A 20,001-nucleotide genomic window follows, 5' to 3' on the forward strand; every position below is an offset into this window, starting at 1 on the left:
GCCACGGCTGAGTCCTGCTGAATCACATGGGAAGGATCCAGATTTGGCTGAGCAGGAGCAGAGCAGGTGGAGAGGTTTGGCTGTCAGCAGATCACCCCAGCAGCTGGTGGCACAAATCCAAAGGCAGCTGCTTATCCTCGGGAAGGGGCTGTTGCTGGGTGAGCTGGACTGACACAGAAAAAGCTGCTGCTGTGGCTGCAGGGCAGGAGGGAGGATTTTATCTAAGGCAGGAGCTGAGCTGGCACGTGGGGACAGGGGACTCTGGGGTGCAAGACAGACTTGCTCTGTTTCCATGGGTTTGGGGTTTTTCAGATCCAAAGTCATCTGACAAAAACTCTGCTCCATGGCCAGACTGGAAGTCTGCCTGCTCTCCCACAGCTGCTCGGGACTTGGGGAGGCAAAACAAAATCGCACAGCAAGGACTGAACAACCCCTGAGCATCTGTTTCCCTTCAATCCCTCGGCACAGGCCTGATCCCTGCTTGCCATCACACGTCCTTCCCTGCCCACAGCACTGGCTCTCAACAGCACCAGGCTGAGGAGAGCTGATCCATTCAGCCCTGGCTTTGGAGAGATCCTTCTCCACCCTGCTGCCTAGAATGGGGAAGATACTGGGGGAAAAAAGGGGCTGGGAGGAGCATGGGGGAGGTTAGACCCCTCTAAATGCGGTTTTACCTAATCTGGCTGGCAGGGATCTCGCTGGTAGATGGGTTTGTGCAGGGAGTGAAATGTTCCCTCTCTGGATGTGTCACCCATCAGTGCAGGAAGTCGCATTCCCGTTCTGCTTCCCTTTCCCAGGGGATCTTGCAGGGCTCATGCCCTCCCTCCCGGGGGTTCGCACCTTGTGCGTTCACCTGTCCCCACCGAGGGCCGTCCCTGGGCCGGGAGGCAGCGTGAGCTCCCTCCGCTGGGTGGGACGGGGCCTCTCTGGCCGTGCCCTGCCCTGTTAACAAACCCCTGGGAGGGTTTTTTTGGGAGCCGATTGTTCTGGAGCAGCGCAGTGCGAGATGCGGGAGGAGGCGGCGCTGGCGCAGCCGAGGAGAAAGGGATGAAACAGAGCCCGAGCGAGCAGAACAGAGCGAAGGGGCAGAGTGACAGCATGAAGGAGAATCCCGGGCTCACCTTCCATCAATCCCCGCCTGGCCCCGCTCGTGTGCGGCTGAGCGTGCGGGGGAGCGCCGAGGCAGCGCTGGGTGTCAGGAGCTGTTAGGGAATGCATTTGTCACCGCCGGGGCAGGGACGGCAGCGGGCTCTGCCTTATTGATGGCCTCGGATCGCGCCTGCCTTGGCGAGAGCTGGCCCGGCAGGGACAGTGGGGAGGTGTGGCAGGGATGTGTGACACCTATGACACCGATGGCTCTGACCCGTGCAGCCCGGAGGTGTCGTTGGCCACACCCCAGCAGAGCTGGCTGCTGGAATTTGTCCCCATTCATAGTTCCCAAGTTTCTTCTTGCAGCTGAAGGACATTATTCCCACAGGGAATATTCCTCTCAGGAAGAGTGTGGTTGGGGTAGTGGCCCTCCTGAAAAGCTGCTGTCTCCTGCTGCCACTGCTTTTCCTGTGGATTCTGATGGCTCCTCTGGGCTCAGGGACACGGCTCTCTGCACCTCACCATTTTCATGAGGTGCCCTCTGCACCTCACCATTTTCATGAAGTCTCATTCCCAGTGCCTGATCTCCCTCTCCCCAGCTTTGCCTCAGAGGCTGAAGTCCAGGGCTCCAAGCTGTGTATTGTGTATCAGCCGTGTCTTTCCAAAGAAGAGCTCCCATGCTTTGGAAAACTGGTGGCTTTGTGCAGCCTTTGAAGAGCTGTGCACGATGAGGGAATGAACTGATTCTGCCACAAGCTTCCATCTTCGTGAGCAAATTCTTGGCTGCAACATGACAGGACTCAAAAATGCCATTTCCATCATGTCACGAGTGATGGTGGGTGGGGAATCCGCTGGTGGGATGAGAGATGAACGTTGTGCCTTGGGAAATAAGGGCATGATGGAAGTTGGGAACTTGTTTTGGACAGGGATATGGGGCACACAACAGCTTCCAGCTGTATCTCCAGGAAATCTTAGACAGCAAAAGTGTATTTTCATCCATGTGTGTTCCCTTCCTTCCTAGGTGTGGAAGAAGCTCCTGAGCTCCCAAGCCCCCCGTGTCAGTGTGTTCATGGCAGTGCCCACCATCTATGCCAAGCTGATGGAATATTACGACGAGCATTTCACCCAGCCCCAAGTGCAGGATTTCATCCGTGCCTTTTGCCAGGAGAACATCAGGTGGGTGAGCTGTGGGCAGGAGCTGCTGCTGGCTCCCTGGATGCTCCAGGTTTTCCTTTCAGCATCAGCTCTTTCAGGGCTGGTTGTTGTGCTTTGGTGTCTCTTTGACAGGAACAAGGGTGACATTATTTAATTATGAGCCACTCTTGCATGGGAAAGCCAGAAGGGGCTCGTTGTGTGTCACCCTGTGTAACACATGGCTGAGGGCTTTGTCCTGCAGCCCAGGCTTGTACTCCAGGATCTCTTTTAAGAGGCTGTCCTGGTTAATTTAAACCCCATATCACGCTGGGAATGTGAGGGCCATCTTTGGTGCTGGTTAAAAGGGCCTGCAGGTTTTACACAGAGCTTTTTGTGCCTCCTTGTCAGGCTGCAAATTCCCTGGAGCAAAGGTGCTCTTGGATTCTGTCTTACCTGGGCTTTCCCCGTGCAGGTTAATGGTGTCAGGCTCAGCAGCCCTGCCTGTGCCTGTCCTGGAGAAGTGGAAGAGCATCACGGGGCACACCTTGCTGGAGAGGTACGGCATGACTGAGATTGGGATGGCGCTTTCTAACCCTTTGCATGGAGTCCGTGTCCCAGGTAGGAGTCTCCAGAGAGTGCCCCTGTTTGCTGGGAAGTGCTCTGGGGTGTTCTCTGCACGTGAGTGAGGAGAGGCTGCGGTAGGAGTGAGGATACTGGGAATTGTCCCACATCCAGGACATGGATGTGTGGGAAGTGGCTGCTGCGTCTCCCAGGGATCAGAGCTGTGTGTGCAGAGCTGGCAGTGGTGCCCACTGGCCTGAGCAGGCTGGCACGCTCCAGACTGATGCTTCCTTACTTCCAAAATCTCAGTGAATTGGAGGAGTGTTTCTTCAGCTCCTGCTGCCTGGAGTTGTATTTCTGGGTGGTGTCACACAGGATTCTCCACACAGCAGTGCTTGTCCAACCCATCAGTGCTGAACACTTAAAATAGGACGTCTGCTCACTCTTATTTTAGTGCCTGTTTCTTGCCTCTTCAGGAATTCAAAATTGTCACACCTCGCTGTTTGCTCTGGGCCTGTTCTCTCCTTGTCTTCCCCCCCTTCTCTGAGCTACACTTTGTGATTCCTCTCCATAGCTGTACTTTCTGGAACCTAGAAATAAATTGATCTGAGACGTTGCAAATATAAAATGCCCCCACTCTCCCTGTGGTTGGAGCGTGGCCATCTGTGTGCCCACCCTGTGCCACCTGCCTCCCCACAGGCTGTCTGTGCAGGCATGGCACCATATGCAGCCTCCTGGGGAGCTGGTGTTACCCCGGGGGGGGTCTGGGTGTCACAGCTTCCCACAGCACCCCAATCCCATGGGATGCAGGAGCTGGGTCCCTCAGGGGTCACACAGGGAGAGGAGAAGCCAAAACTCCCCCTCATTGACTCCTCAGCCTGAGAACAGCTTGAAATACAAACTCTGTTTTACTTTTGCAGGGTAACTGTCATTCGCTCACCCCACTTCAGCCAGTTTTATCTTCCTCCAGCAGCCCCATCCCTGCAGGCAGGAGAGGGAAGCAGGCAGGAGAAACAAGACTCCCATCTGCAGGAGCTGTGTGAGCCCCACACCCCAGGGTGACAGGGCAGGGATCATTTCACTGTCCCTGTGGCCTGCTTATATTTGCTTTTTATTGATTTTCTTGAGGGAAAATGAGTGGAGACTCCAGAAATTTCTCAGGAGACTAAAAGAAAAAAGGAATACGATTGAAAGCAGCATGGCAATGCAGATCTGCTGCCCAGAAGGGCAAGTCCTGCCCCAGAGCTGGTGGCTGTGATCCTGAGGCATCATCCCTGTGGATCCTGGGGTCTGCAGGGGACCTGGGGACAAATCCTCTCATGCAGCCAAAGCAGAGCGGCTGGGTACTGCCACTCCAGCCCCATGCAGGAACTCCTGCAGCCCTGAGAGGGGAGAGAAGTGTCTCACGAAGGTGGGGATCAGCAAGAAACCGTACAGAAAGGAGGCTATAATTGAATAGGCTTGATTAATTTATTTCAGGAAGTGTCAGCTGGGAAGCAGATGGGTGAAGCTGAGGCATAATTTACTGGAGCTGTGAAAAGGCTTTTGATCCAGTGCCCTGTTAGAGGCTGGGTAGGAGGTCACCAGGTACCACAGAGACCCCAGAGCCAGCTGATGGTGGGCTGGGGACAGGGGACATCTGCCAGGGGATTCCTCCTGGAGCAGGAGCAGCACACGTCCTTCCCTACTGCTCTGACCTGTTGGAGCGAGCCCAGAGGAGGCACCAGGATGATCAGAGGGATGGAGCAGCTCTGCTGAGAGAATTGGGATTGTTCAGCCTGGAGAAGAGAAGGATTTGGGGTTCCAGTTCCTGAAAGAGCCTACAAGGAAGATGGAGTGGGGCTTTGAACAAGGGCCTGGAGTGACAGGACAAGGGGGAATAGCTTCATAATTAAGTTTAGACTGGAAATTAGTAAGAAATTCTTGGCTGTGAGGGTGGTGAGGCCCTGGCACAGGTGCCCAGATTTGCTGTGGCTGCCCCTTGGATCCCTGGCAGTGCCCAAGGTCAGGTTGGACAGGGCTTGGAGCACCCTGGGATGGTGGAAGGTGTCCCTGTCCATGGCAGGGGGTGGAATGGAATGAGCTTTAAGGTCCCTTCCAAACCATTCTGTGATTCATGAGCCTCTGAGGAGAGGTCCTGGGGCTTCCCTTGCCCTCATCCAGGCATTTGGTGTGGCAGGAGAAAGGTCAAGTCCCTGGACCCTGCCCATCCTGCCCATGTCCCACTCTCCACCCACAGCACAGGTCTGAAGGGGCAGGGATGGGGGTGTGGGAGCTTTAATTTCCAGAAGCAGCAAAGATGAAAGATTTGAAAGATAAATGTTTGCTTGTATATGGTTAAAACCCTGCTTAAAATGCCTCTGTTTTCACCAGCTCTCATTCTAATCCCCCCTGGTGCTGTTACTGTGAAGGGAGATGAATAATTCATGGCCGGAGAATGCCTCACTGGGCCTAATCACCACTTTAATTGGAGGTTTAGATCAGAGGCAGCTAATAGCTGCTACAGCGGGGACTCCGTGTATTGTTGACAGTGAGATCCTTGAGTGCCTTATCGTTGGCCTGTTCCAATCCTCCCGGGACCCCGCGGCACAGAACTGCACCGAGCTACCCAGATACCGAAGGACACAGAGCACGGGGCCAATTAAATTTATCTGGGAAGAGCTGACAACTTTTTTAAACAGAGGAGAACGGGTGAAAGCAGAATGGTGTCACCCCCTCCCGCCTGCAGCCCAGCGACACCACAGGCGAGGTGCCAGCATGGCTTAACATCCACGAGGCTGCAAATTGGAGGGATGCAGAGGGGAAGGAGCAGAGATTTCTCCCCAGTTTCCCCTCAGGATTAAGGCTGGGGACAAAAGGAAGCCAGTGCAGAGTGCTGATCCCTTCTGATCACCCCAGTTGTGGCTTGATGAAGGCAGAACCTCTGGGGCTGTTCCTATGGAAATGGGCCCAAATTTCTGCTGACCTGTTGGAGTTGGCACAGGGTTTATTTCGACACGGTGGATGGGCCTGGGAAGCTCTAGTCATTGTTTTTGCACAAATTCTATTAATCCTGTCAGGTTTGTGGAGCTCTAATCAACGGTAGGAGCTTTTTCAGCCTTTACAGATGTTGATTTCGAAGTTTGACACTTCTCCTAAATAGCAGAAAAGCTTCTCCAGACAGAAACATAAGGAAGCAGCTCTCCACCAGGGACTTGTTTTACATGCTGGTTTTATTTTAGCCAAGTAGGAGAGGAACTGGTGGGGCTGTGTTAGTAACTGTGATCTGAAACACTGTGTGGGGAACACGTCACCTCCTCTGTGCCTTCAGATGTGCCAGCACTGTGCTGATCTGTGGTGCCTCATTCCCAAGGGCTGGGAGCAGCAGTGGGCACTAATCCTGGAGTCCTGGTGCCCGTGAATCACTGCCCATTCCCATGTGAGGTCAGCAGCTTGCATCCAGGGGAGAAGCATCTTCCAGGAAGGCATCTGGCTGATCTTGATTTGAGAAATTCCAAGTCTGTGAGAGCCCCTGGCAGTTCCTTGCATTGGTTTCTCCTCCCTCCATGAGCTTTCCAGGACTGACTTTGTGGTGCCTGCCCACAGACGTGCCATGTTTTGTGGGCAGATTGGAGTCTGTTCACACACAGTGTTTTTCACCCTGGAGAAACTGTTCCCAGAGAAGTCAAGAAGGTGGCTCCAGCAACCTTGCATGCAACACTGAGGGTGTTTTCTGTGACTTGTTACTTGCTTTGAGGCCTCTTGGAGCCTCCTGTGGCAGGTGCAAGATTGTTTATAACACATATGGTGAGATTTTTAGGGTTGTCCTGTGCAGAGCCAGGAGCTGGACTTGATGATCCTTGTGGGATCCAACTTCTGTGATTCTCTGATTCCATAAATACCTCGACACGGTAGCTCAGGGCACTTCTGGCTCCTGGCTCCCTCCTTTCCCTGCTGCCACCCTCTGTCTCTAAGCCCTGGCAGTGTCTGGCCTGGAGGTGGGAGCAGCCCAGGGGTGCTGGTGGTGAGGGGAGGACGAGCTGTGCTGGCTGACCAGAGTGCCAAAGGCAATCCTGAGCAGAGCAGACACGGATCACGGAGCTGCCACGTCGCTTTGTGTTTATTTCCAGCCAGATTTGCTAATTGTTCGGGTAGTTTTGCTGCAATAAAATCTCACTCCCTCGTAGCCCATCTGCTCTTGGCTGATCCTGCAGGGATGCCATAAATCTGGGCTACGACGACATATCCATTTCCATGGCAACTGACCAATGTAGCAGACAAAATCATGATGTCACGGATAGCAGATCTCCAGGGCTTCGACAGGAGAATGAGACCAGGACAGGGAAAATGCCACTTGAACCCAAATGTCTGAAATATGAACAATGAGAGGAAGACAGGGCTGAGCTCCAGGTCCCTCAATCCCTGCTCTAGGGAATTCCCAGTGTCAAGGTGATCTTGGCAGACCTGGAAAGCATCAGCTGGAGGCACTTCAGGGGGAAAAATCATCATCCTTTAAAATAAATAGCAGAGTTACCAATTTATAGAATCACAGAATGGTTTGATTTGGAAGGGATCCTTAAGCTCTTCTTGTTCCATCCTGCCTGCCGGGGGGAAGGAACAGGGGACACTTTCCACCATCCCAGGCTGCTCCAAGCCACATCCAGCCTGACCTTGGGCACTTCCAGGGATCCAGGGGCAGCCACAGCTTCTCTGAGCACCTGTGCCAGGGCCTCCCCACCCTCCCAGGGAAGGATTTCTCCCTGATACCCCGCCTAACCCTGCCCTCTGGCAGTGGGAAGCCATTCCCCCTTGTCCTGGTACTCCAGGCCCTGGTGAAAAGTCCTTCTGCAATTGAAACTCAGTCCTGTCCAGTCCTGCTGAGCCACAGGTTGCTGTGAGCTGCTGTCCCTCTCCCTGCTCATGAAGGTCACAAGCCCCGTTCTGCCACAGGAGCCATCTCATGCCATCGAGAGGCTGAGTGAGAGCTGGTGAGGCAGGAGCTGTGACCCACAGGTCACAGGAACAGAGCTGCCCTCTCTGCTGAGCTCTCAGGTGCTCCCCAGGAAGAACAGGCACTCAGCCAGGGGGTGGGAGAGCTGCAGGCTGCAGAGCTCTGGGTCACAGACGCAGCTTGCAGCTCAATAGTGGTCGTTGTGACACTGTGTCAGCTCCTTGGCTTTGAAATTGAAACCTGTGGAAGAACAGGGTGGTTTTGATCCCTGCTTTTCTCCTGTGATGTTTTCTATCCAGTGTATTGATGTCTCTGAAAACTGAGATAATCCCTGGCAATTCTCAGCTGTTAAGCCTTTGCCTCCCCTGTCAGGTGCAGGCTCTAGAGGAGCAGAGTAATCGCTGTGCTCTCTTTTCACTGCTTTGTGTAGGTTTTGTGGTGCCTTTTTTTCTATAAAAAAAAAAGGAACAGCTTCGTTCCTGAGCTCTGAAGCTGTGCAGATGCCCTCAAAGAGTGGCCAAGAGAGGCTGTTCAGGGCTGGGGACACGAGGCATTCCCAGCACTGCCTGCTCAGCGAACGGCGGCAGCGTCCTGACATTTCCATGCAGACACGCGGTGGGATTGACACCTTCCTGAAGGGACACCCCCCTCTAGGAAGTTCTTCAGTGCCAGCACAGCCTGCAGACGCCACTGATAGACGAGCAGCTGCTCTTCTGCATCCCTGGTTCTGTGATTTCCCCGTTTCTCCCCCGCAGGTGCCGTGGGCACGCCGCTGCCCGGCGTGGAAGTGCGCATTGCCAGCGAGAGCCTGCGGGACGGCGCCCGAGCCTACACCACCCACGCCCAGGGGGATGAGAACGGCACACAGGTACTGCCACGGTCCCCACTGCTTCACCTGGAAAAGCTCCTCCCTTGGGGAAGGTTCTCTCCTTCCCAGCCCTCTGAAACCCCGAGGAATGAGGCTGGCACTGCTCTCATGCCCAGGGATTCAGTGACAGTTTCTTGTGCTTTTTTAGTGGGTTCCTATAGCTGTGGTACTTTATGGACTGCACAAGTGCTGGTCATACAATCATGGAATGGTTTGGGTTGGAAGGGACCTTAAAGCCCATCCAGTGCCACCCTCTGCCACGGGCAGGGACACTTTCCACTGTCCTAGGTTGCTCCAAGTCCCGTCCAATCTGGCCTTGGACACTGCCAAGGATCCAGGGGCAGCCACAGCTTCTCTGGGCGCTTGTGCCAGGGCCTGCCCACCCTCACAGGGAACAATTCCTTTCCAATATCCAATCTAAACCTACTCTGTTTCACTCTGCAGATCTAGTGTAAGGTCCCTGCCCATGGCACGAGATGAGCTTTAAGGTCCCTCCCAAGCCACACCATCCCATGATTCTGTGATTGAAGGGCAGGGCTGGTGGCCTTGGGGCTTGCACTCATTTTGAAACAGCACTGGGGGAAACCCATCAGGTTTCCATGGAAGTCAAGCACCGTGCTGAGCTCCACATGGTACCTGCACACAGTTCTGGTGTGCCAGAGGTGACATCTGGGATGGGGAAGCACAGCCCACCCCTGTGCTGGGTGCTGAGTGTTCCCTGCTGCAGCAGCAGCCCCAGCCCGAGGTCCAGGCTGGCTCTTCCCTCAGAAGAGGCTGAGCAGGGTCTGCATTCCTGCCCTCTCCACACCCTCAGGGTGGGTGTTGTGCTGCTCCCTGGTGATGTCTGGGCTTGGCTGGGCAGATAAATGCTGTGTGTGACAGAAGTGACCCCAGCAGTGACACGGGGTGGGTGGGACACAGGCAGGCGTGAGATTCAACCTGAAATAGGTTCCTTCACTCATTCCCCTGGGAAATGGCTTCTCATCCAGGCACCTACATGCTGAGGGTTTGGAAGGAGCTTCCTGGGCTGTGGCAGAGACACTGCTGGTGTAAGCACTGCTGAGAGGCTCAGGAAAATCTTATTCTGTCTAAATGATCTGGTGGCAGGTGGAGGAGCCAGCAGGACCAAGGGCAGCCCCGTGGGTGGGCTGTGCTCAGGTTGTGTTTGTGTTCCGATGCTGTGAGGGCTGGATCCACCCCAGACTTGTAAAACAGCCCAGGGGACAGCTGAGAGGGACCACAGATTGTGGATTTTATTAAAAAAAAATCTCTTTGCTGCTCTTTACTCTGTGTCACTGCTGTGGCGTGGCTGAGCAGTGGGCAAAGCAGGAGCCTCCCCATGTCCTGTTTTTGTCACTTCCTGGATGTGTGTTACATTTCACAGGTTTGTCCTCTGATCCCAGAGCTTGCTCTTGGCCTTTTTTTTTCCACTTGTGTGGAACTGAGACATGAAATATAACGTGTCCCTTTTAATAATGATCCTATAATGCTTTTTTCCCCTCAGGGATTCCTGGGCGCTTTACAAATTAGGTCTCAGACACGAGAATCCCCAAAGTGCAGCTCCTTCCAGGATGAAATGTGGATGTTGTTCTACTGAATTATGAGAGGAAAAAATATGGAATGTTATTTTTTCCGCTCAGTACTCCTTTCCCTTCCTTCCCATTGCACTGAGTGACCAGAGAAGGGGAGCCCAGATGATCTGTGGCTGATGCTGGAAGCCCACCACCTGCTCAGGGCTTCACAGAGCTGGGATTCACATAACTCTTCTCTTTCCTCTGCCTTCAGGCTGCTTGGGTTTATTCTGGGGGCAGAGGAACTGTCCTTTATCCTGGTGATTTCTCACCTGCACCCTCCAGCCCTCGATGTGGCTGAGGTCCATGCCCACGGCTCACAGTTCTTCCAGGAGCTCCCACCAGTGCTGCCCTTGGCTCCCTGCCCCTTGCTGATGGTTCACTTTCCGTCAGGCTCTCCCTTGGGGATCTTTTGAATGTTCTGGTGAATTCTCAAGTCATCAGGCAGGGCTTGTGGGGAGGTGGTAATTTGCCTCTGAGCACTGGCTGATGGGTTGGTCCCTCTCTGAGCACTGTCCCCATCTCACCCAGCACTCCTCTTGTCCCAGCTTAACTGGGAGTTTCTGCAGGCTGGAGGGAGAGCAATGGTCCCATCTGTTCAGGCCACCCTGGGAGAGAGTGGCTGCCTGGGGACCTCCAGGACATCCACAACATTTCCAGGAGCAGAGCAGAGCCAGCTGCCCCTGTCCCTGGGACTGTCACAAGGTGGGAAAAACAGTCCCCGCTCCCAGCGTGTGTTGGCACAGATGGATGTGTGGAGATGCCAGGAGTTTGGGTTTTATGTGCCCTGGGCACGGAGTGTGACTTTCCCCGGCGTGAGCAGGTGGCAGCCTTGTGACAACACCTCTGCTCCCAGGGATGCTGGAATTCCAGTGCCTCACACCTGCGGTCCCAGGCAGAGCCTCACCTGCTCGGAGCCTGCCCCAGCCGCTGCTGCTGGCGCTGTGTGCATCGTGCTTGGTTAATAATTCATGTCAGGAGAGACAGCGTCAGTGCAGTTTATTTAAAACAAGGCAGATCTGACAGTCCGAGTGCTCCTCACGCTCCAGCAGCCCGAGAAAGGCCCGGCTTTGTTTCAGTCAGCTCCTCCACAGCACAGGGGCTGACCCAGGGATGGGAAGAGCTGCTTGGTGTCACCCTGCCCGTGCCACCAGATAACCCCGTGGCCTTTTCCTTGCCTCCTGTGAGAAGGACAAACAAATCCTTCCTCACAGGAGGGCTCTGAGCCTTGGAGTGGTTGAGGGCTGGAGGAGATTGAGAGGAGACCTCAGGGGTCTTCAACATCCTTGTGAGGGGCAGCAGAGGGGCAGGTACTGATCTCTTCCCTCTGGTGACCAGGGACAGGACCCAGGGAGTGCTGGAGTTGTGTCAGGGAGATTTAGGCTGGATATCAGGAAAGGTTTCTTCCCCCACAGAGTGCTGGGCACTGCCCAGGCTGCCAGAGCTCCAGCATTGCCAGGGATGCCCAGGGTGGGATTGTTGTGGTGTCTGTGCAGGGCCAGGGGTTAGATCGATGATCCTTGTGGGTCCCTCCCAACTCAGGATATTCCGTGATTCCAGGATCAAGCACCAAGGGGCCGATCCAGGGGGATGCTGAGCACCCCGGCAGGAGCTGGGCTCGGAGCCATCTCTCCTCGCCGGGCTCCTGCGGGCAGGTGATCTCTGTGCCGGGGCTGAGGCATTGTCAGGGCGATCTGCGAGGCGTTCACACCTCGGCTGTGCCTGCAGAGCCCTCCCGACAGCGAGCAGGGAGCGCTGCCTTCGCCATTGCCAAGGGAATGGTCTGCGGAGCCTGGCAAGGTCAGCGCCCTCCCCGCCCTCCAGGGCTGAGTTCGTGCCCTGTCCTTTCATGCCGGTGCTGTTTGGACATGTGCGATCCAAACAGGAGCAGAGGAGGAGGAAGAGGAGGAGGAGGAGGCAGCCTGTGGGTGGCAGGAGCAGGGAGCTGGGGGTGTTCCTGCTCTGCCATCCCGTAACTGCCCGAGCTTGCAGCAGGGGACCGCTGTAATTCGCAAAGCTGGTTCCTGGCACACCCTGAAGATCAATAATCTACTTAGCTGAAAGTTTGCTGGATCTCTGTTCTTCCCTGCATTTTCTCCCGTCCCTTGATTGGAGTGCTGGATTCCTTTCCTTCAGTGCTTCAGTCTCCTCTGAGGAGCCCTGTGCTCCTCTGCTCAGGTTTCCAGCTGGTGCTGTGGCTGTTTCACACCCTGTGCTGGTTTCCAGGGCTGACACGGAGCCCATGGCTCAGGCTGGGTCAGGCTGCGCCCAAACGAGGAGCTCCAGCCTGGCACATCCACTGCCAGCTCCGTCTGTTCCAGCCAAGGATGCTCAGCAGCCTGGGGACACCTGTGACAGGCCAGCGAGGGCAGGAGGTGATGGTCCCATCGGAGTCACAGTGTCCCCACCTGCCGCAGAGCTGTCCCCTGCAGAGAGTCCTGGCACAAGGGCTTCTCCTGCAGCACCACTGGGGAGCAGAGGGGTGGACATGGGTGACAGGGACAGCACAGCTCTGCCTGCTTTGGGACATCCCACATCCTGCTGGAGCCGCTGGCATCCAAAGCAGCTCCTCAGCTCTGCACCTTCCTGAGGCAGCCGCCCTCTGAGCCCGTTCAGGCTCGGTGATCCTTACCCACAGCCCGGAGTGCTGCTTCCCCTGGGGTGTTTTCCCCCGAATTTTTGGCACCTCTCCCCGTGACTCTGGCGCCCAGGAAAGGGTTACAGCTCTCCAGCTCTGAACGTTTCAGTTTGCTTTGTTCAGTGCAATGCATATTTCATATGCTCAGCTTCCCAGCTGGCAGAGGCCTGGAAACCCTGCAAGCTGTCGGGTATTGTCTCTCTCCTTCTTTACTTGTTTGTTTGTTGGGTTTTTTTGGGTTGTCATTTTGTTGGATTTCTCTTTTTTTTTTCCTTTTTCATCTTTCCCAAATTGCTCTCTCTCACCAAAGCCCAACCCTAGTGCTGACAATGGGGGGCTATCAATAGCTAAATGGCTTCACAGCTGTAGCCAAGGCAGGGCTGTAGCCAGGGCTTTTATGGCGAGCAATTTCCTCGTGCGAGGCTGCGGAGGGAGCGTGGGGACGGATGGGTTGCAGGAGCTGGCAGCAGGAGGACGCTGTGCCACGGGCCTCCCCCCCTTGCAAAGGTTGTAATTATCTCGTTGTTTATCCATATGCAAGCTGTCGTCCTGGACGGGAACCGCCTCGGCTGTGGCCATCCCTCCCGAAAGCCACCAGCGGCTCTGTCCCCTCCTCCCTGTGCCCCCCGTGTCTGTGCCATCTGCTCACAGCTTGCTGCTGGTTGCCAGCGCCTCGGCGGGGCTGGGGGCAGCTGGTGCTGTCACCCGTGATTGTGACTGCAGCTCTTGGCCGCTGATGTCCCCGTGGAGGGGACCAGGAGCGGCTCCACCTCGCTCGTGTTCATCCCAGATCTCTGGAGAACCCCGGGTGGTGCCCCCTGAGCTGCCAGGGTTGTCTTGCAGGACTGGGCACCCCCGTGGCTGCTGCCTGTGGCTGGGGAGGCTCTGGGTGCTTGGCACGTGTATCCCTGTGGGATTCTCCTCTCCAGGTATCCCGTAAGAGGTGGGGAGGCTGCGGCTGGCTCTGCTCCAGAGGCAGAGATGGGCGTGTGCCCCCCGTGCCTGGCATCCCTGCAATGGCCAGGTATGGGCAGGATGTGATCACCTGGCCCAGGCTGTCCCTGAGGAACAACCAGAGGAACTCTTGGATTGTTCCTTTCCTGTCCCATTCAGACCTCGGCCCAGACCAGCTCATTCTTTGTCCTCCATGCTCCTGCACTTCTAGAACAGCTCTCCTCCAGTTTTTCACCGCTTTTCTTGTCCCTGCTCCATCCCATTCTCATGTATTGGTACCTCAGTGGTGAACTTCACCTCCAACATCCCCATTCCATCTCCCATGAGGAGCTTTTCCTCAGCTCCATCATCTCTTCCATCAGGCACTGTGGGGAGTGTGTTGTTGAAGGTGGTCTGGATTAGATCTGCAGCTTCTCTTCTATCTGCAGCCCCAACCCTCAGGATTTCTGGCACAATCCACCTTTGATAAAAACACTCTGCATTTATTCCCATTTTCCATTTGCCTCAGCTTCTTCCAAAACCTCCTTCCAAAGCCCTTGCAGTGCTGGACACTGCACTTGTATATGTTCCAGTTATCACTTTTATTTGCCATATTTCTCTCATCTCTTCAAGATCCTGTTTTGTGTCCTGCCCAAGTAATTCAAGAGTCTCCACTTGAAACAGCCCAGGCTGCTTTTGTTCCTGTATAAACATTTTAGCTGCTTCTCATTGATCACATGCAGTTTCTTACTCATCTTGGGCATTGATTCCATTCTCAGATGTATTTATGTCTCCTTCCTTCTTTCTGTCTGCCCTCTGATTTTTTATTTTTTTTTTTAATTTGTGGCCATAGCTCTGTTTTATTTCTTCCTGGTAGTAAAAGTGGAGGCAGAGGTTGCAGTAGCATCATGTCCCCTTGCTTCTCAGCTGAAAACTCTTCTCACAGGGACAGCCTCAGTTCCAGGAGAATATTTCCTTGCACATGGAAGTTGAATCCATCTCTCAAGAGGAACCCTCTTTCCACAGGTGTTTCCTTTGAGCTCACCTATGTCACAGCACCCTCAGGATCTTTATTAATCTCTTTATTGTTGTTTTATTCTTCCATATCACCCCAGACTGGTTTGGGTTGGGAGGATGAAGCTTATCTTGTTCATGGACACCTCCCACTAGAATATTCCTCTTTGTAGCAGATTTGGGTGTTAGTGGAGGAGCCCTGGGCGTGGTGGGGAGGTGCTGAAGCAGAGGCTGAAGGAAGAGAACTCCTCTGTCCCAGGGTTCCTGCAGCCAGGGGAGCAGGGGATGGCTCAGCACAGGGAGCAGCTCGAGGCTGTGGGGCCGTGTGTGTGCAGGCACAGCTCATCACAGCCTCCCAAAGTGCCCTTCTGGGGAGGCTGAGGGAAACCAAACCCAGGATGGGCACTGATCGAGTCCTTGCCTGGTGCTCTGCCTGCCCGAGCCCGGGATCGTCAGGAGCCTTCCCCAGGAGGAGACTGAGGGAGCTGAGGGAGCTGAAGGAGCTGAGGAAGCTGAGGAGTGCTGACATCTCTCCTCGTTCATTATCCTGGGAAGCTGCAAGCGAGAGGGATGAGAACAGCAGCGTGGAGAGCTGTTGGCATCTCTGCAATAGCGTTACACTTTTAATTTCTGGTGTTAATATAGATCAAGAAGTTTTGTGTCCATGGAATAACTGCGGGGAGGACTGACCTTTCCCAAACTTGGCTTGTTTTCTGTCATGCTTTTGGGATCATCTGGACCTGATCGGGCTGGTAACTTAAAAAATCAGTATTGCCTAAAAATATAGACAATCACTTTTGTTTTCAGTGGAGCAATGTTTGCTGTAAGTAGAGGGTTGGGTTGTTTGAAAATAAGTTTCAGTGTTCCAGCTCCACTGTGCACCAGCCTTGCTTTTAAATTTATAACTCTCCAAAATGAAAAGTAAATGGATTGTGTTATTCCCAGCCCTTTTGTAAAAGTTAACATTGCAAAAACAGATGTGAAATGTGGACTCGCAGATTACAGCCTGAGCTTGGGGTTTTTAGGTTGGGGTTTTATTTTTTCCTTACTCTCTCTGTGCTGTGTCCCCGAGGAGTAGAAATCTGCCTTTTTCCAGCAGGAGGAAAATTGTTCTGTGTCTGAATTGCCTCCTGCCAGGCTTGTGTGGATGCTGCAGGACACGGAGCGCCGAGGAACGATAACGCCTTTACAAAAACAGGCAACTTAGCAGGGAATTTTTAATTAGGAATGTGCAGGAAAGTTCACGTTGCCTGGGAATTCTGTAATGCTCTAACAAACCTCCCAGCCCTAGGACATCCATTCCAGCGTGGCCCTGGGAGTTGGTGATTTAAGGCACTGGCAAGCAGGTTATTATCTCCAGCTTCCTTCAGGAGAAGGTGTCCTCACCTCCCACCTGGCCTGGATGTGGTGGGATCTGGAAAAGCAGAGTCTGGGCCAAGCCTGGAGCTGCCCTGCTCTCTCCAGGTCAGTGGGGGCTCAGCTGTTGGATGCTGTGTTCAGCCTGGAGAAAAGGAGGGTCAGGAGGGACCTTGTGGCTCTACACAGCTCCTGACAGGAGGGGACAGCCGGGGGGTCAGGCTGTGCTCCCAGGAACAGGGACAGGAGGAGAGGGAACAGCCTCAGGCTACGCCAGGGGAGGCTCAGGGTGGGCACCAGCAGGAATTTCTGCATGGAAAGAGTTGTTCATGGGCAGGGGCTGCCTGGGGAGGTTTGGAGTGCCCATCCCTGGAGGTGTCCTAGGAACACCTAGGACGTGGCACTCAGTGCTCGGGGCTGGGGACAAGGTGGGGATTGGGCATAGCTTTGACTCAGTGATCCTGAAGCCCTTTTCCAGTGATCCTGGGATTCTGGGGCACCAAAGCCTTGAAGGAGGGATTGAGGGGACAGGGAGGTGTCTGGAGGTGCTGGTGGCAGTTAAGGTCCAGCAGAAGAGTGGGGAGCCTGGCAGGGTGTCTGTGCTCCACAGCCTGACTTGGGGTGCAGGACAGAGCTGGATCAGTCCTTTGGGCTCTGTTGTATCATTTCCTGTGCTCTGGAATGTTAAAGAAAGCCCAACAAACACCAGGAAAAAGTTACTTCTCTGGCAGAAGAGGTAAAAGGGCTCCGTCACTTCCACAAACCTCACATGCATAAATTATTGTCTTCTATTAGTCACTTAAGGGCTCAGTTGCTTAATTATTTTGATCACAGTAATCATTTATTTACGAGGTGGGGAAAAAAGCCAAGCGCTTCCAAGCTGAGCAGCACAGCAGGGAGGAGGCAGGGCTGCAAGAGCATTTCTTTCCTCCCCACAAGTCAAAATGCTTTGGCTTCATGGAGTTACGAGGTCCCTTTTGAGGTCCCTGCTAAGAGAGGATGCTCTGATCCACAGCCTTTGGTGCTCACCCAGGAAGGAAGTTCAGCAAAACCAGCTGCAGGTCCCTGTGCAGGAGAAGGCTCCAGGGAGAGCTCAGAGCCCCTTGCAGGGCCTAAAGGGGCTCCAAGAGAGCTGGAGAGGGACTGGGGACAAGGGATGGAGGGACAGGACACAGGGAATGGCTTTAAACTGAAAGAGGGCAGGCTTAGATGGGATATCAGGGAGAAATCCTTCCCTGGGAGGGTGGGCAGGCCCTGGCACAGGTGCCCAGAGCAGCTGTGGCTGCCCCTGGATCCCTGGGAGTGCCCAAGGCCGGGCTGGACAGGGCTTGGAGCAGCCTGGGACAGTGGAAGGTGTCCCTGCCATGGCAGGGGGTGGGACTGGATAAACTTTGAAGTCCTTCCAACCCAGACACTTCCATGACTCTGTGAGCATTTGGGGAGTGAGGGGGGAAGGAGGCATCTGGTGGAGTTTGAGTGGATCTCTCTAAAATCTGACTGCAACCTGAAGGTGTTTGGGTTTTCTCCTAGAAGTCTGTCTTGCTACCAATCCCCAGCCCAAGAAAGTGCTCCCACCTCCTCACACCTCACCTCCAGCTTCCCCTCTGTGTCTCCCACATGTTTCTGCTTAGGAATCCGCCGTGCCTTCCCTGCTTCCCAGAGAAGGACACGCTGCTCCGAGCCTTCCCTAACTGTGTTAGAGCCCATTAGCAGCTCCTTCCTTGCCGCAGCTCCCGGAGGAGCCGGGCAGAGACCGCAGGAAAACAAGCGGCCACTCTGAGCAAATCCCAGGGCCCAGTGCCAGGCAGGGATTCCCAGCTCTTTACAAACCGCCCTCCTAATAAAGAAGTAAAATGGGAACGGGGAAGGGGAAAATATGCATTTTCTAATCACCCAGATTTAGGCCTTCAAAGGATTTATTACAACCTTTTATTTCCATGCGTGGAAAATGGAATCTTATCTCGTGAGCCGGCTGGTCCAGCTCGACTGGGTTTAGAGCAGGGAGCTCTCAAACAACCTTCAGGGCCACGCTGTGCCTGGGTGTTAAACTTGCTGGAATGCATTAAAATGTGGAGGGGGCACTGGGAGAGGGGCAGGTCCGTGCACTCAGCAATGCCTCCAGCAGCTGCTCGTGCTGCCGAACCGTGCGGGAACAGCGGGAGTCACTGGGATCAGACAGAGAAGGAAAACAACCACCCCAGCCGTGTGCTGCCATCCCTGCTGCCAGAGCCAGCCAGCGTGCTGTACCTGGGATTGCAGAGGGATCAGACACGAGGGGCTGAGGAGATAAACGCCGTGAACCTTGAATTTTAATTGCTGCTGTTGGGGAGCCGGCGCCGGGGCGGTTTGCGCCCCTGTGCCACGCTGGGGAGCAGCGCCGGTGACATTCCGAGTGCAGCAAGCAAAATCCTATTAAGATAACGTCACGGCCTCTCTGTTTTACTGTTTGCAAGCCAGCCCTAACATCATTAAATTACACAACAGGGAGGTGCCTGCTGCCAAGGGGCTCTGCTCGAGATAAGATGTGGGTTGAGCCGCTGCCAAACTTTGAGTTGATACGACAAGAAATTTGGAGCGGGTTCAAGGCTTGATTCACACCAGACATGGCACTGTGCAGGTAAACACTGGGCAGGATTGATCCCTGGGGCTGTGCAGGTACCTGGCACTGTGGAGTCCTGGGCAGGATGGGGCTGGAGGAGTTTGTAGCAGACAGATTTACAGCTCTTCTGGTGTTCAGTGCTGTTGAGAAGATGCCAGAGCCTGGCAGGGTGTGTAGGTGAAGTTCAGGGAATTGTTTGCAGGTTCTTAACTCTGCCATCCCCTCCCCAGCCCTTTTGGGGAGTGGGAAGGAGCCTGAACACCAGGACACTGCTCAGGGAAGCTGCTTGTTTTGTGATGCCACAGCTGGGCCAGCAGGAAAAGGAGTGAGAAGAAAGAGCTGCATCATAAAACTCCACACAGCCTCTAAGAGCCCTGAAACCAACCCTCCTGGTCCCTCTGTGTCACCCACCATGTCCCTGCCACGCTTGTCCACGGAGGCTTTGTGCTTCTTGTGCCCTTTGTGCCCATTGTGCCCTTTTTTGTGCCTCTTTGTGCCCTTTTTTGGATCCCTTGTGCCCTTTGCTGCTGCTGCTGGTGTGGAGTTTTCCTCCAGCCCCTCCAGAGCTCAGGTTTCTCTCATGGATAGTCTGGACTTCAGCTCCATCTTCCAGATCTGTGGGGAGAACTCACTCAGCACCATCCCCACCTTGCCATCACTCAGCAAATTCCTCATTGGCATTAATGACTTTTCTTTCCTGCAGCATCTTCCAGGCAGGGAATTCATCCCCAGCCAGGGCTCTGGAAGAAGCCTGGGCTGTGTGTGCAGGGCTCCCCTTGTCACCCCATCCTCCAGGACAGGACATCAGGAAGAAAATACTTTAAAATGATGCCTTAGAAGCAGTTTTCTAAGCGTTTTCCATTAGGAAAGCTTTGTTTCCACCAGAGGCTGCAGAGAGCCTGCCCTGCCCTGGGACTGCCTGGCTCTCCAGCACTGCTATTACAGCTTTCCCTCGTGGCCCTGTTTCTGGCACTGCTGATTTCCAGGGTCCCAGATGCAGCCTGGCCATTGCAGCAGCTCAAGTACAAAGTGACTGGGAAAGTGGCTTGGAATTCCAGTTACTGAGCAGCTCTCCATGGAGGCAGCACCCTTCCATCCCAGCACACCTGAGTCATGGATTCAAACTGACAGAGAATGGGTTTAAATGGGATATTGGGAGGGGATTCCTGGCTGTGAGGGTGAACCTGAAATTCACAGGTTGCCCAGAGAAGCTGTGGCTGCCCCTGGATCCCTGGAAGGGGTCAGAAAGGACCATCCCTTTCCTGCACGTTTGCATGTGTGACCTCTCCCCCAGCAGCTGGAAGGCCT

At 54.5% G+C, this 20,001-nt stretch overlaps 1 protein-coding gene across 1 annotated transcript in view; it reads left to right on the top strand.

Moving 5' to 3' along the window:
- Positions 1-20,001, top strand: part of ACSF3 (acyl-CoA synthetase family member 3) — a 51,607-nt gene that overhangs the window by 11,912 nt on the left and 19,694 nt on the right. The window contains 3 exon segments of the mRNA XM_063410485.1: positions 2,111-2,265; positions 2,696-2,841; positions 8,470-8,582. Of these exon segments, the coding sequence (XP_063266555.1) occupies positions 2,111-2,265; positions 2,696-2,841; positions 8,470-8,582 (414 nt within the window).

This window comes from Prinia subflava, chromosome 13 (assembly GCF_021018805.1).
Source record: "Prinia subflava isolate CZ2003 ecotype Zambia chromosome 13, Cam_Psub_1.2, whole genome shotgun sequence".
NCBI lineage: Eukaryota > Metazoa > Chordata > Aves > Passeriformes > Cisticolidae > Prinia > Prinia subflava.